Raw genomic sequence first — 16,312 nt, forward strand, 5'->3', positions numbered from 1 at the left:
TTATATTGACATTACTGGCGAGGACTTCATGTGAAAATTGCAAATTTCCCTTTCACTTTACCAAAAAAGTTAGACTCACTAGAATTCTTTAAGTATCCTGCACTCTCTCTCTCTCGACCAACAAACTCTGCTTTCTTACCAAGGTTGATATTTTTGCATGGTGTCTTGCTGGAGATGATCTGACCTCTTGATATCTACTGATTGAAAAAGAACAGGCTACGAGCTAACGTAATGCGCACCACAGACATGATAACTGTAACAGTGCCACAAAGATGAGATCAGTTTAACTTTGTCCTTGAGTATATCCGACTGCTAAATGCTGATGCGCAGATAAGGGAGGCACACAGTAAAAGCAGTACTTTGTTTGAGGTGGTCTTTCCTCTTGGGAGGATCACTGCTACAGTAGTTAGCGGGTAGTGACGATCGTCTCATCGTCTCTCGTCATAACCGAAACTCTGAAAGTTTCGAAACTGATCCCAGACTGAATTTTTGAGACGGTAGTTCGTTTCTGACGTAGAGTCATTGAATTTTTTTTTACTGCATTTTTACAATAGATTGAATCACTCTTTACCCAATTCTTCGCTCCTTAATTTCATGCCCTAACCTTAAGCCATTAGTTCAAAGTAAACAATTCTGAAAAGATGAATCGCATCAGTCTTGAAAGTCGAACTGACTGCGTAGCACATTGAAAATAAAGAGAAATATGTTATACAGCAAAAACTTACCTTTTCTCCACATCGTTCACCCTCTTTAGAGAACGCTAACTCTTCTGGTCCAACGGCTCCAGACAAACACTTGGAAATCTATAAATTATGGGGGAAAATTCTTCACTGTTAAGAAAAGGAAAGGATGAAAAATTCCTCATTCAATACTAGTTTATACTACAATGAATATAACCTTAACCCATTAAAGCGCGCAACAAAAGCAATGGAGTACTTTAGACGCTTAGCCACGAAAGCTGCTTCTCCCTGTAGAAGGTTTGTTGGATGAATACGACTCATTATTTTGTGGGTCGGCAATTAGTCACCCACCTCTTGTACACAGTTCAAGATCCAATCAGTGCAGCAAGACAGTCCAGATTCCAACACAGTTTTCACACTCTCCTCTTCGTTTTTTGGTGGAACAGGTCTTAGCATCCAGACCAAGACTGAGAAGGAGACTTTATGAGTGAAGCCAACTCCATTGTTGGTTAGCTATTAGTCGACCATCTCTTGTACACAGTTCAAGATCCGATCAGCGCAGCAAGACAGTCCAGTTTCCTAAACGGTTTTCACACTCTGCTCTTTTTGTTTTGGTGCACCAGGTTTTAGGATCCCAGATCAAGACTGAGTAATAGATTTTATGGGTGAAGCCAACTCCATCTCTTGTACACAGTTCAAGATCCAATCAGCACAGCAAGACAGTCCAGTTTACAAAACAGTTTTCACACTCTTCTCTTTCTTTTTGATGGGCCGAGTTTCAGCATCCTAGAGCAAGACTAAGAGAGAGACTTTACGAGTAAAGCCGGCTCCATTGCTTATCCGCTATCAGTTATTTATCTATTGTTAATAGTTCAAGATCCATTCAGCATAGCAAGACAGTCCAGTCTCTGGAACAGCTTTCACTCTCTTAAATTTTAATTTTTTTTTTCTTGACCATGCAGGTCTTCAAATTCCAATTCAAGAGTTACTTCAGTGAGACAAGAATTGAGAATATGTTTAGCTAATGAGATTATTTCGAGTGCAACTTTGAATAAAATAAGCAATTTGGTTTGAGTTACTGAGTGCAAGGTTTGAGTTGGCATGGATTTGAGTTATTGGGATCCCACTGTGTATGTACATGTAACAGTTTAAAAGATATGGTGATAAACATGTACATGTATCCATGGGGAAGTACAATAAGCCACAAGTTTCTGTTGCAATTCATTGTAAACTTTGTGGGTACCGGTAGTTTTCTTTTGGACTTTAATGCAACTGCCTGTGCCAGTTGGCAAAATGTCATAATTTTACCTCTTCAGTTTGTCCCTGGCTTTTAACCATCCGGTTTGCCACTTGTTATCCAGCTTCATACACTGACCCCACTTGTCCAAGATCTAAATTGTGGATTCTCTACTTTCCCTGAAGACTTGTCCACAGATGTTAATTAAGACTTGTTAATTGGCCACACACAGAGGCTTGTCCACACCAAGGCTTTTTAATAAGCCACATACAGTAAATGAGCCAAGGATAACTCGCAGGAGACCAAAATAGGTTGTCCATACACCGCAAACCAAAGCAAAAAAAATTTGGACTACTGTTTGTCAATAGGTAACATACAAGGTGTGTTCACAGCAGATCTTCACTGACAATCTATTGACTGAATCAATATTGACAAATGAGTATTATTTCATAGTATCGTGTGAATACAGACTTTCTTGAATGGTAGCAAACTACTGACTATGTTCATTTACCAATTATGTAAAGACCTAAAAATCATACACACTCGGATTAGTTGTTGCACATGATCTACTGCGTATCCAAGTTCAGAGGCATTTGGCATATCATGCACAATTTTTTATAATATTATTAGTTTGCCAAACATGACCCAGTACAGAAAATAATTTCAAGATTTTTTTCAGATTTAGCAAGTAAAGCTGAGGAAAAAAATAGCTAAGAGCTGTTCATGAGCAAGGTAAAGAGAGTGAGTTCTGAGCAACTTAAAAGTCAATCTGACTATTTTAAGGAAAGTTATTTTTTTCTTCATTGCACTTCCTTGTTCATTGAAGAAGACACCTACATTTCATTTAATTTGGTTTTAGCAACTGAGTTGATAATGCAAATCAGCAATTGTGAAGAGTTTTTGAAGTTGATGTTTCCAGTGTTAACCTTTGATTAGAGCTCTGATGAAAAGCTAACGCCGAAACACAGGTGGCTGACATTATCTACTCATTTAATAAAACCAAATTATCTTACGACACTCCTCACCAAAGCAGCACCGGTTTCTTTTATTAGAAACTTACCCCCTTTGGTTTTGTACAATCGTACACATTTCATTTTGCCATGTCTCTTTTCAGTTAAAGACCATAGAAGACACCAAAACATTGTAAAATTCAATAGGAATGAGCACATTTGGGACAAGTTTGTATTTTTCCTGTTCATTGCAAAATACAATTGTACCTCATTGTGCCATGTCTCTGTTTACATGAATTGTAGTTATGAATTACGGAAGACACGGTAACACCATAAGATTCACTGCCAACTCATGTGCTGCTTTTTGATTCTTATCACATGATGGTCAATACAATAGTTTACTTTTTGGGTTAGAATCATTTCAAAATTTCATACATATTACTAAGTCCTATGAAAAAAATTAAAGTTTAGGGTAGAATAAACTGATATCACATAAATTCCAAATTCAACAGACTTGAAATATCTGATAAAACTCTAAATTTCATGAAACATCCAGGAGGGATTTATCTTATCACATCCCTCCATTCTAAAATTTTTAAAATTTTTAAAACAAACCTATGCAAATGTTTCAGCCAGAAGTCAGTAATTCCATCAGGTAGTCTACATGCATATTATGCACTTAAGTAAGCAGTCAATCAGTTAGCTTACTAGCCAGTCGATCAGCCAGACAGTCAGTCTTCATTCAGATGGTCAGTTAATCTGTCCACGTCAGTCAATCACCTTTAGTCAGTCAGTCAATCAGTCAGTGGGTTGGTTACAAGATGTTAATAAGGGTACCACGCAAGGAAGTGTGAGCGGCCCCCATTTGTTTATCAAATTCCTTAATGATCTAGAGATAAGTTTGAAGGGTAAAGATATTCTGTTTAAGTATGCTGATGATACTAGTATTGTTTCGCCCGAGTGGAAAGAACAGGATAACTCAATGGATATAGTAAGAGCATTTATGGAATGGTCAGAGAAGAACTGTATGTCTAGTAATAGTAAAAAATGCAAGGAGCTAGTTATCAGAAAGAAAAGCTGTACGAATGTTTTTAGTCAGTCTGTTGTTCCATCAGTCATTCGGTTCCTTAGCCAAAGTATCTACCAAACATAAGTCTCTGTCAACCAGTCCACCAGCTTGCAGTCAGTCAATCAGTGAGCCCGCCAGCCTGTGGTCAGTCAGTCAGTCAATGTGTTGGTCCATCAGTCAATCAGTCAATATTAGTCTGTTTCAGTCAACCAGCTTGCAGTCAGTCAGTCAGTTAGCCAAACCATCTGCAGAAACAGTCCACCAACAGTCAGTTGGCCAGCTCACCAGCCACTGGTTACTCCATCAGTCAGCTGGCTCTCAATCAATTAGTCAATCTGTGAGCCCAAAAGCAGTAAATGTTTTTGTCTGCCAGCTGGCCAGCAGTCAGTCAATTAGTAAACCAACCAACCAGCTTGGCATCAGTCCATCATTCAGATAACCTGCCTATGGGTCATGCCAGCCAACAATCACTAAGTACTGTTATTTTCAGTTGTTTACCCGCTGGCAGATTACCCACACCTGCTGATTATTGCATATGGCAAAAAAAAAAAAAAGTCAACAGATTACCTGCACTGGTGGATAGCCCACGCCTTCAAAGCAAAGAAAATTTGTACAAAAAGGCTCTAGAATTCACAACGTTTCATACATGTGAATTTGTGGCTACTATTTGTGCGAGCGATCGTTCAGCGCCATGTTGATTTGTTGATTTCTAAAAAAAATTGATCTCTCTGGTTCAGCTGGGCCTAACAAGTCCCTTAAAACAGGAAAATTCTCTTCAGCTCGAGCTAGTGTTAACTGGAAATTTGTTACTGATGCACTGGATATCCTTGGATTATTTTTGTCACCCTCAAGGTTTTGTTTACACGCATGCAAATAAAAAATTTGTTTGTTGTGCAACTAACTGTACGTGAAATAAACTTGAGTCAGCATCATGTTTTCGTGCTGCTTTGTTGCACTCTTATACAATAAAATTCATTTGAGAGGTGAAAATGCAGGTGGGTGAGAATAATTTTTTCAATTCAGCTACCAGAGGATTTTAAAATTGTCACATAACTCGCACCTCCCTATTACCTGCAGTAGCGTGTGTTTAATGCAAAATCAACAGATTACCCACTGGTAAATGGCCACAAATTACAGTAAGTCAGTCAGTCATTTCATGAAGCTACATGATTTTATACCCAGTCAGCCATTCAATTAGCCCACAAGTCCACAGTCAATTAAGTTGAAATTTTCCTCAAAACCTTCTAGTACCAGAGATTTTCTTAATTTCAAGCATCAAAGTTTGCCACAAGTAAACTCAGCATCTTTTGAATGGTGCTTAGAAATATTTGCAAAACAACAGAATACGAATAAACTCAGCTGGGTGCTATTTAAGAGGAAAAAATCACTTCATAAGTACCAACATGCAGATTTTTAGAAGTCTGGAAAAACAGGTTCTAAGTATTTTTTGGGTAGTTAATGGCAGTATCAGGTAAGAAGATTCTTAATTCAATTCTCAACTCTGCTAAGATAGTTGCTGATTTCTAGAAAAATAAACTTGAGTTTTTTCTTAAATATCTAGTATATATTCACAATTGTATGATTTCAGTGTTGTCATTAGGAGCCAGTAGGCAGTGGAAACCCGCCGGCTGTCAGGCCATTTTACGCCCAGTTTACTTGAGTAATATAAATGCGTGACCGTCATGAAGCATGAAACCATCGCAATTCACATGTGCGTTGATGCTTCAAAAATCGAAAATGATGGCCAGCGAAGAAAGCGATCTCTTCGCGATTACTTGTCAAGTCAATCGAAGAAGACAAAATCTAGCAAAAAAAGAGAGCCACCAAGATAAGAGGTAGTTTCGATCGCTGTCAAATATTATAATTGTGAAGCTCCTGAAGCATTTAATACCAAGATAAACTGGCCCCCTTTGTTAAAATACAGTGGCAAATTATCGCTGATCCACTACATACTTTCAAAAGAGCTTTCAGAGGGTTGGAGAAGGAAGTGTCTATAAAGATCTTTTTCACCTTGCTGAAACTGTTGTGTCCATTCCACTCTTAAGATTTCAAAGGCAGGAAGATTTTCCTTTGTTGTAAACATGTACCGTTAAATAATTTAACTTCTCATTGGAATATGTTCTTTCTGGTTCGGGACAGAGAGACTTTAACTGCTTTTGTAGAATCGCAGAATAGAACATATAATTTACGTTATCCGACAGAGACATGACAACAATTTTGAAGGAAAATTTTGTTCTTTTGTTTATGATTTCGACAGAGATACGCAAACATTAAGTTCTGTGATTTAAAATGTCATTCCAACCATACACGTGGCCGTCAAAGTTGCTGCTAGATTGTTGGTTTTTTTTCAAGGATTATGCAACGTTAGAAATGCTCACCAAATATGGACCTTTTGGAATACTTGTCATTAAACCGCTCAGACAATCCTAATTAAAAAATAAACTAAGGTGAATGTTCCGTGATTTTGCAAACCTTGCAGCATTTGGTGAGTGATTTCCAGATATTTATCAGTTGTGATGTTTAGAGATGAGAGGAAATACTTTGATGAATGAAACATACCCTTATTTTAAATAAAAACGAGAAGCTTGTGTCCAGAGGGTTTTTATAGCGATAAACAGGGAAATTGAATTTAACATCAATGTCTGGCTAAAAAAAATGCAGCTCAAACATGCCCCAGAATGCTGGAAAATGCATCTCAGAGAGTTTCAAATTTCAAATTTTTCCAGGGGAACACACCCCCAGACCCCCCTTGAGGGGCGTATTGTGCAGCCGCCTACTCAGTTCAGATAAGACACCTATTACATTTTCTAGTGACAATCCTAGATCTGAAAAGAAAATAAAAGAAGAAAAGGAAAAAAGTGCATAAATTATTGTGTCATCCACTTACTTTACTACTTAACATAATGATTAAATAGAAGAAGTTAAAAACAATTTTTTGATTGGTTCTGATACAATACCAGAAAGTGGAATGCACGCAAAGAATTTACCCGTGATGAACTTAAAGCTGTACATTGTACAATTTGTTGACTGAGTTGCCAAGAATAATCATCCTGTGATATGCAGACATGCAGTTTTAGATCAGAATTCAGTGTAAATATGAGTAATTTTAGTTTCATTTAAAGAATTTTGAACTTACAAAAAGCTGTATTTCAGAGTAACATAAGAAAACAGGTTTTTACTCATGATCTAGTGGAAGACATCTTTGTCATACAATAACAAATAGATTTCATGTTGTCATGCATCTGTTCAGTAACACATGTCATACAAGATATGCCACCTTTTGGTTCTTAACTGCAATTTGATTTTACCTTTGATCCATTACTGAACAGACAAATGACAACATGGAATCTATCTGTTGATAGAGTCATATACAAAAAAAAAAAAACAAAGCAAGTATGGTATGTTCTTTGTAATACAAATTTGCAACCTCAGGGTCAAACTCCATCTATCAAAAATGAACTGTAATTGATAGGAAATTTAGGCTGTGCAAGTTCCACATACAGTGGAACCTTGATTTAATGAACCTCTATATAACGAATTCCTTGGTATAATGAATGATACTTTTCATCCCGGCTAAAGTTACTTTAAAATGTATGCCACAGAACCTCGATATAACAAACCTCGATATGAAAAAAATCCTTGTTATAACGTCAACACAATTCATAAGCCCAAATGTACAGATACCAAGATATAATTAATAAACAAATGTCAACATCCAGGACGAAAGACAAATGCAAAACAGACCAACAGTGCAGTACTATACAGTAGTGTTCTGTTGTTTAATACTTTACACATAGTTCATGATCATTTTGACATTTGACAGGTCAGGCACAAAAGATTGAAAGGGAATTTCCACACTCTTTCTCTTAAATGAAAGGTGCATTTTAAAGAAAAACAAAATATGAGGTAATTAGAAAAAGTTTTTGATTAAGCGTCTTGATTAGCAATTTTAGTAGTAAAGTATTTGACCAAAAAATGAGGCAATTCTCATTGGAAGAATTTTTGATTGGGGTCTTGATTAGCAATTAGTAGAAATTAAAAGTAATTTAATAGTGGTTTTCTTTTGTTTAAAGTTTCCGTTCAGTTGCACTTTTCATTAACCTTTTCATTGCGATATTTGACAAGCCAGTTGCAATTGTTAAGATTTTGTTGTGACCACACACACTCACACAGATAAAAACAATAACAACAATTATTAACCATACCTCCATGTTTAACAAACATTAATTTTTGGTTGTTTTTCTGCAAATTCGTTAATTCAAGGTTTTCGATATAACAGACCCTCGATATAATGAACCAATTTCCACCGTCCCTTGGCACTTCATTAAATCAAGGTTCCACTGTATAGGAAATTACAGTTCACCACTAAATTTTCTCCAATTCTTATTGGTTTAAATTGATCATGTGATGCGATAGTGTTCATCCATGGAGAGACACTATCAGCCCATAGTGCCTCTCCGTGGAAAATACCCAAATGGATAGTACTCTTCCATGAAAAATTTTGATTGGTTTGACAGCCACGAAGTTAGGCAGATCGGAAAAACAGTGACTTTTCAATTCTCACAGGTAGAGCGTATTATTTAGACAATATACAGTTGCAAATTATTGACATTTGTGACAGGCTGTATGCATGAATAAATATTTGATCGATCTTCATTTATTGGGTTTTGACTGTTTTTCAACTGGCGTGTGGAAGAAAATTTAGTGGTGAATAATAAAGAGCATAGAGTGTTTATGTCTTGGAACTATCGGTCTGATAGTTGCCCCTTGGAAATTTGATGTTCTTAAAACTTGCATATTTGCCCTCAAAGCTTTGCTTCTTGGGCAAATATTTGTTTTCAGAACATCAAATTTCCGTGGGGCAACTATCAGACTGATAGTTCCGAGACACAAACACTCTATTGTTTAAATATAACATTATTTTTTTCTCCCATAATATAGGCACTTTATGGGGACCAAAAAAGTTTTTAAGAGTAAGTGCTTATAAAATTCAGCAACCACTACCACTAGAATGGTGATTTTTTCACTCTTATTTTGCTTATTGATAAGTATTGGTAAGTAACTTGACGTGATTTAGTTTGTTTTCAGAAAGGCTGTTTCAATTTGAAGAAAACCTATAAAATCTATTTTTCCTGTTGGCGACTTCAAAGAAGCCAAAATTCAAGACGAAATGGGTCGTTCTCAAAATTTCACTTGCATACAGTCAAAAGGGAACAGAGAGAAAGAAAATATTGTTTGATGTATTGGTTTGTCAAGAGTTTAACTTCTAGTTTGGTGGTAAATATTCAACTTAGTAGTAATCTGAACAGTGAACAATAACATTTTAGAATAAAGGCTGATAGTTTCTAAAGAAACTGTTTGGGGCTGTGTTGGCAGGGGGTAATGAAATAATTTGGATATATCAACAAAGTTGAAATGGTAAATTGGCCACTGTAACAACTACAAAAGCTGACGTTTCGAGCGTTAGCCCTTCGTTGGAGCGAATAGAGGAATTGTGGGTTGTGTGTGCTTTTAAAGGCAGAAATTGGAGCTACGTGATTGGTGGGAACATGGCAATGAGAAAAACACGAATAAATTAGTGGAATGAAAAGCGTTTGTTGATCCCTGTGGGATTTAGACTGCTGGCTTGAAAGATGAGCTTTTGCTCAAGAGTTTTACGGCTTTCCGTGCTACCTAAGTGTAAGGAAAGACCGCAGATTGCCATATGTTGTTTAGAATGATTAGGTAAATTAAAGTGGCTAGTGACTGGTTTCGATGTGTCCTTGTCATTCTTTTCCACATCGTGAAGGTGTTCTCGGAATCGGTCACCTAGTCTTCTGCCTGTTTCGCCGATGCATATCTTTTTGCAATAAGTGCAAGTTATGCAATAGATTACATTGGCGGAGGTGCACGTGAAGTGATCAGTGATAGTAATGGATCGTTTGGGTCCCGATATCTTATCAGTGTTGTGAATGAAAGGACACGTTTTGCATTATGCACGTGTGCAATTAAAAGTGCCTGGTTGGTCATCAGTCTGAAAAGAACTTCTGACCAAAAAAATTGCCTATGTTTTTGTCGCATTTGAAATTAGCGGAGGCTGCGAAAAGATAGTGCTTGTCTCTGAATCGTTTTGAAGTAATTTAAAGTTTTTAAGAATGATGGATTTGACTGAGTGGTTGTGAGGGTGAAATGTGAGAGTGAATGGAATACGGTCGGAATCTTCCTTTTGTGATGTTTTTAGCGCCAAATGTCGATCAATAAGTTGGGCGCGGTGGTAACCCGCTTGAACGACAGAAACAGGGTAACCTCGTTTATCAAAAGACTGGCACATTGACTCTGATTTGTGGTGGAAATCAGAGTCATCAATTATAACATAAACGGTGAAGTCTTAGAAACTGAGAAAAAGGAATGGAATTCTTAACATGAGATGGATGCGAAGACGAATATAACAAGTAATTATGTGAGTCTGTAGGTTTGTAATACACACTAGTGCATAAACTGTTGCCTTCAATTGAAACTTTGATGTCTAAAAAGGATAAAGACTTGTCAGGAATTTCCCAGGTATATTTCAGAACTGGGTGAAAAGAATTGACTGCGGTTATGAATTGAGTCAGCTTCTCTCTGGTAGAGGAGGTAGCAATGATACAGTTGTCAATGTAGCGACCGTAGAGTTCAGGTTTGGAGCTGTTGTATTGGCTGAAAAATTGGTGTTCGACAAAACCTACAAAAAGATTGGCATAGCTAGGTCCCATTTTGGTGCCCATGGCTACACCATTGGTTTGTTTTAAAAAGTTGTCCCAGAATGAAAAACAATTGAGTGTGAGCACTAGTTCGGCTAAGCATAGTAGTGTTTCAGATTTAGGTTCCTTAACAGTACGTTGATCAAAAAAATGTTGAAGGGCCAGAAGGCCTTTGCCATTAGGAATGACAGTGTAAAGAGACGTAATATCCATGGTGAAAAGAAGTTTGTTTTGGCCAAGAAAATTAAAGTCGTGAAAGATTCAAAGAGCGTGTTGGCTCTCTTTAATATATAATGGTAAAGTTTTGACAATGGGAGCCATAATTTCGTCTAGTAGATAGCTGGAGATAAGTTCGGTAGGGCAACTGCAAGCCGAGACAATGGGCCAACCCGGGTTGTTAGGTTTGTGAATTTTTGGTAAAAAGTAAATACAAGAAGTTTTAGGAGTGGTCATGATGAGATTTTTTGCTGTGGCCGGCAATTCTTGTTTAGTTATGAGTTGGTTGATCGTATTCCTGACTGTGTTTTGATTACTGGCAGTGAGGTCTTTGTCTACCTTTTGATAAAAAGAGATGTCAGAAAGTTGCTGCAAAGCTTCTTTTTTGTAGAGGTCGGTGCACCAAACAACGACTGAGCTGCCCTTATCAGCCACTTTGATAACTATGTCTTTGCCTTTTCTAAGGTTTTTTAGAGCCGACCATTCTTCAGAGAAGACATTAGAAAATTTGGTAACACGTTTGAAATTAAGTTTGTTGATATCATGGCGGCATTTTCTGATAAAAAAAGTCTAATCATGCAAACTGGCCCTCTGGGGGAGTCCATTTAGACTTTCGAGTCTGAAGTGTTTCAAAAGTGTCTTCGTTTGATGTGTTGGAATCATCCTCTTTGTCGTGAAAAAAGGCTTTTAATTGGATGCGGCGAAGGAATTTTTATACGTGAATTTTTAAACGTGGTTAATCTGTTTCTGTCGTTCAAGTGGGTTACCACCATGCCCAACTTATTGATTGACATTCAGCACTACAAACGTTACAAAAGGAAGATTGCGACCAGATTCCATTCACTCTCACATTTCACCCTCACAACCACTCAATCAAATCCATCATTCTTAAAAACTTTAAATTACTTCAAAATGATCCAGAGACAAGCACTATCTTTTCGCAGCCTCCGCTAATTTCATTCAAACGCAACAAAAACATAGGCAATTTTTTTGGTCAAAAGTTCTTTTCAGACTGATGACCAACCAGGCACTTTTAAATGCACTCATGCACAATGCAAAATGTGTCCTTTCATTCACAACACTGATAAGATATTGGGACCCAAACGATCCATTAGGATCACCAATCCCGTCACGTGCACCTCCACCAATGTAATCTATTGCATAACTTGCACTTATTGCAAAAAGATATACATCGGTGAAACAGGCAGAAGACTAGGTGACTGATTCCGAGAACACCTTCGTGACGTGGAAAAGAATGACAAGAACACATCGAAACCAGTCGCTAGACACTTTAATTTACCTAATCATTCTAAGCAACATATGTCAATCTGCGGTCTTTCCTTACACTTAGGTAGCACGGAAAACCGTAAAACTCTTGAGCAAAAGCTCATCTTTCAAACCAGCAGTCTAAATCCCACAGGGATCAATGAACGCTTTTCATTCCACTAATTCATTTGCATTTTCCTCGTTGCCATGTTCCCACCAATAACATAGCTCCATTTTCTGCCTTTAAAAGCACACACAACCCACAATTCCTCTATTCGCTCCGACAAAGGGCCTACGCTCAAAACGTCAGCTTTTGTAATCGTTACGATGGCCAATTTACCATTTCAACTTTGTTGATATATCCAAAAAATATTTTAGAACTGCTTTAATCTTAACCGAAAGAAATTTATATTTTAACTGAAAGTCACAATTAAAATTTTAGGCATGAGCTACAATTTGGTTTATCCTGAGACTCAAGCCATAAGGTCTTTAAACATTGTACTAAAACTTATATTAAAACTGGCTTGGGTAACTCAGTTTGCACTTGACACCAACTCAGTCCGAAGTTGAACAAAATTTGGTTGAAATACTAGACCTAAGTAGTGGTTTTTTGGTGTTTACTACCACAGGAGGCCCATTATTATTTTGAATAAAGGCCTGATAGTTTCTAAAGAAACTGTTTGGGGCTGCATCGGTGGGGGTAACGAAATACTTTGGATATATCAACAAAGTTGTTGAAATGGTAAATTGGCCACCATAACGATTACAAAAGCTGATGTTTCGAGCGTTAGCCCTTCGTCGGAGCGAATATTCGCCATTATTGTTTTGTTAACTTCAATTTTAATATTCATTTTCACTGGCTTTGCCAAATAATAGGAAATACATATAGTGGGTGAATATTCATAGGAAAGAATTTAATCAGCTTTTGTCTGCAAAAATGCAAAAAAAGGTGCACTAAAAGTGTAAATGTATCATTCAGCTGTCGTCCTAGCTATTAATTTTAATAAAATTTTATAGGAAATATAGGAGGATTTCATGGAATATAGGCTCTTTAAGGATCCTATACAAATTATATTAAGATACATAGGATATATAGGAGGTCTGGGATGAAGGTTAACTAAATGAAACTGCTTGATTGATTGACTGCTTGATTAACTAAAAGAAACTGCTTGATTGTGCTTGGCTGAACAGGTTCTTAAATTTTTGGGTACAAAAATGGGCAATCTGTGTCGCGGTTCTTGCAAGCAGTTTTTTACTGTGCTGTATTTGAATTTCCCGAAAAATATTATGAGCTATGCCCAAGTAATATCAGAATATACTCAATCACATGACCGGCTGACCTCGTAACATGAAGAGGAAACAGAAATAAGTTGAAAAAATGCGCTGGTCAAACAGTTTTTAGGTTTTCTTCCTCACCTCTGGGAGTTGATTAAGATATCGAAGACATCATACGCGGTCTCCACCTCAGGATTTATCGGCCTCTCTGATGTCTTTCTTCCACCCAAACACCGTCAAACAAGAACCAACGTGAACTGATAGTCAATATGAGTCCAATATTCCATTTTTTCTAGTTTTTTGGCACCAAAACGGGTAGTTCAGTTCATATACCTATTTAGAATTGAATCCCAGTAACGCTGCCATGATAGACACTAGTTTCCAGTGTTTGCGTTGACAAAGTGCGTCACGCCACACACGAAATTGCGTGACAGCACACATTAGCTCAGTCAAAACATCTTTAATTTTTTGTTCGTCTATTGAACAGGAGACAACACTTTCGTCTTGGACTACAGTCATATCAGTAATGTAGTCTACATAACTTGGTTTTCATCATCTCCAAACCTTTTGACAAATATCGCGCGGAGACACTTTCTACAAAATGCCATCTACTCCATTCAAAAAGCTTAGAAGAAGAGTTTCTTGAAAAGTAATTTCTACGCATAGATAACCATGAGTGTTTTTTTTTCCCCATTGGGAAGGGGCGACTAGTTGTCCATCCACCTTCGAATTCCCATTCCCTCAACCTCAACGATTGTAATCAGTGGTTAGATAGCTTTCTTCGAGGTATACTTCCCCCCCTCCTCCCCATGCCAGACGATTGTACTTGGTTGCTGCAATAACTCTAACGAATTTCAAATGCTGACACTCTGCCTGGATTAGGAATCGATGATTTCCTTCATGGAAAGTTTAAGGGCTTAGAAAAGGAGTATGACTCGCTCGTCATTCCTTACGCCGCTCTCTCGAGTCCATGTCCAGTCTTTTTCGTTCCTTCCCGAGAAGAGACGGCCATGGGTTTGCGGAGGAGCGCGGGCTCTGGTTTCCGAACAGCAGCTGGTAATCGAGCCTAGTCATACTCCTACTCGTAATTTTTTTCTTCATCTTTTCTACTTTTTGGTCGATAGACCCGGAGGGATCTAGCCCGCGAGTACACCCTCACCTCGCCGATTAGTATCTTCGTCCGCAAGAAATTTTTATGACTTGAAAAAAGCAAGCCGGTGAGAGATCTGGGAGGGGCCTGATACTAATTACATATACATTCATACATAACTTTATTTAGTAAAGCAGGTCAAAAAGGGGAATAAGGCAACTTTACAGCTGATGTGGACCTACTATAATAAATTAACAATAAAATAAAACTCATGGTAATGTATTATTTATTAGATTGACTCGTTCACTTCAAGAAATGACCAAAAGAAGTTCCTCACCTCAACTTATCATTCTTAAGCAGGACTGTGCTGGAGAGATAGCAAAACATCAATCATAGGGTTTAGCTTGATCAAACCACAAATTTTCAGCGCTAAAAATTACAATGGTAGACAATAAAAACAATTTATCTTGATTTTGGAAGCAGAAAGAGTTGAGAAGCTAAGAACCAATCTAACCTCACTTTCAACCCTAATTGCCATCTTTCCTCTGTACTTAGATCTTAAATTTTTTAGCTATGAATAATATCGATACCTCTTCGAATTTCATGGAACCTCATTTCGTCATTGATATTATGAGCGCATCGGTCAACTATTAACCTCTGATGACTAAACGCAGTTGATTATGAAGGTAGATCCTGGACAAAATGTTCGATTCGTCGTTTCGTTATGGCGTTTCGTCGTTTCGTTATGTCGAGTCGTTGTTTTCCGAGTTCGACTCGTCGAACTTTCAGTTCGTTTCGTCGTATTGTCAGTTCGATTCGTCGGCTGGCCTCTTTCGTCGTTTTACGAGTCCGACTCGTCATCGACCACATCGGTTCGTCGTTTCGTCATGGCGTTTCGTCGTTTCGTTATGTCGTTTCAGTAAATGGTTTGAACCCGGGTGTAACATGTGAAGGTGTAGTCTGATCGTCCGGGTGAGTGTAGTCCTGAGAAGGACTGTTGTCGGTGTTAGTAACTGACGTTTCGACAACCTGTGCGGAAGTCATCATCAGAGTCAAGTGACTGACTGAACACAGACGGGCGACGAGGAAAGGTGATGTCAGCAATCACATTGCTGAACACCATCGACTTACCAACCACAACATTGACTGGGACTCTGCGCAATGCCTAACCTACAGCACTGACTATTTTCAACGACTGACTCTGGAAAGCTGGTTTACTAACTTAGAACAGACTCCCCTAAACAGATGTCAACAACTACCCGCTCCATACAAACGACTCATTTACAACATAAACATCACAAACGACCGAAAAAGAACGACCTAACTTTACCGACAGATCGAAACAGACCAATCACGACCGACTTACGTCACTTGAGTCTTACAGCCAATAACATCACGGCAAAACCAACCGATCATTTCACACGAACTGGACTAAGAACATTCTACTGACATCAATCATTCACTTGACTCTGATGATGACTTCCGCACAGGTTGTCGAAACGTCAGTCACTGCCACCGACAACAGTCCTTCTCAGGACTACACTCACCCGGACGATCAGACTACACCTTCACTTCTTATGTTGTTTCGTTATGTCGTTTCGTTACGTCGTTTCGTCGTTTCGACTTGTCCACTCAACAGGAGCTATAATTCAAACTAAATTACATGAATAATTACTTGATTCCATACGCTCTTACATGAATCACTAATGTGGTATCTATAATTTGCTCTCTGCTGAAGGAAATGGATCCTTTGAAGAGCGACTTACGCCACAGCATAGAATTCGTCTTGAGTCGAGGGAATGATCGTTTT

The 16,312-nt window shown here is 38.0% G+C and overlaps 1 protein-coding gene and 1 pseudogene across 4 annotated transcripts in view; both read right to left on the minus strand.

Annotated features, from left to right (window-relative positions):
- The window catches only part of LOC111332883 (uncharacterized), a 14,341-nt gene extending 548 nt beyond the window's left edge, over positions 1-13,793 (minus strand). Inside the window, exons 1-5 of one of the 4 annotated variants that reach the window (XM_022938359.2) lie at positions 13,554-13,791; positions 1,989-2,334; positions 1,032-1,477; positions 726-803; positions 140-194 (exon numbers count right to left, since the gene is read on the minus strand). In XM_022938359.2, coding sequence (XP_022794094.1) covers positions 140-194; positions 726-803; positions 1,032-1,136 — 238 coding nt within the window. In that variant the 5' untranslated portion in view covers positions 1,137-1,477; positions 1,989-2,334; positions 13,554-13,791. Of the gene's footprint in view, positions 1-79; positions 195-725; positions 804-1,031; positions 1,478-1,988; positions 5,245-13,553 lie in introns of those variants that run through there. The other 3 variants (XM_022938353.2, XM_022938368.2, XM_088756802.1) reach the window with 3 other exon arrangements.
- On the minus strand, positions 9,908-12,106 carry LOC148733015 (uncharacterized; annotated as a pseudogene).
- Positions 13,794-16,312: the final 2,519 nt, after the last annotated feature.

This window comes from Stylophora pistillata, chromosome 4 (genome assembly GCF_964205215.1).
Source record: "Stylophora pistillata chromosome 4, jaStyPist1.2, whole genome shotgun sequence".
In the NCBI taxonomy this organism is placed as follows: domain Eukaryota; kingdom Metazoa; phylum Cnidaria; class Anthozoa; order Scleractinia; family Pocilloporidae; genus Stylophora; species Stylophora pistillata.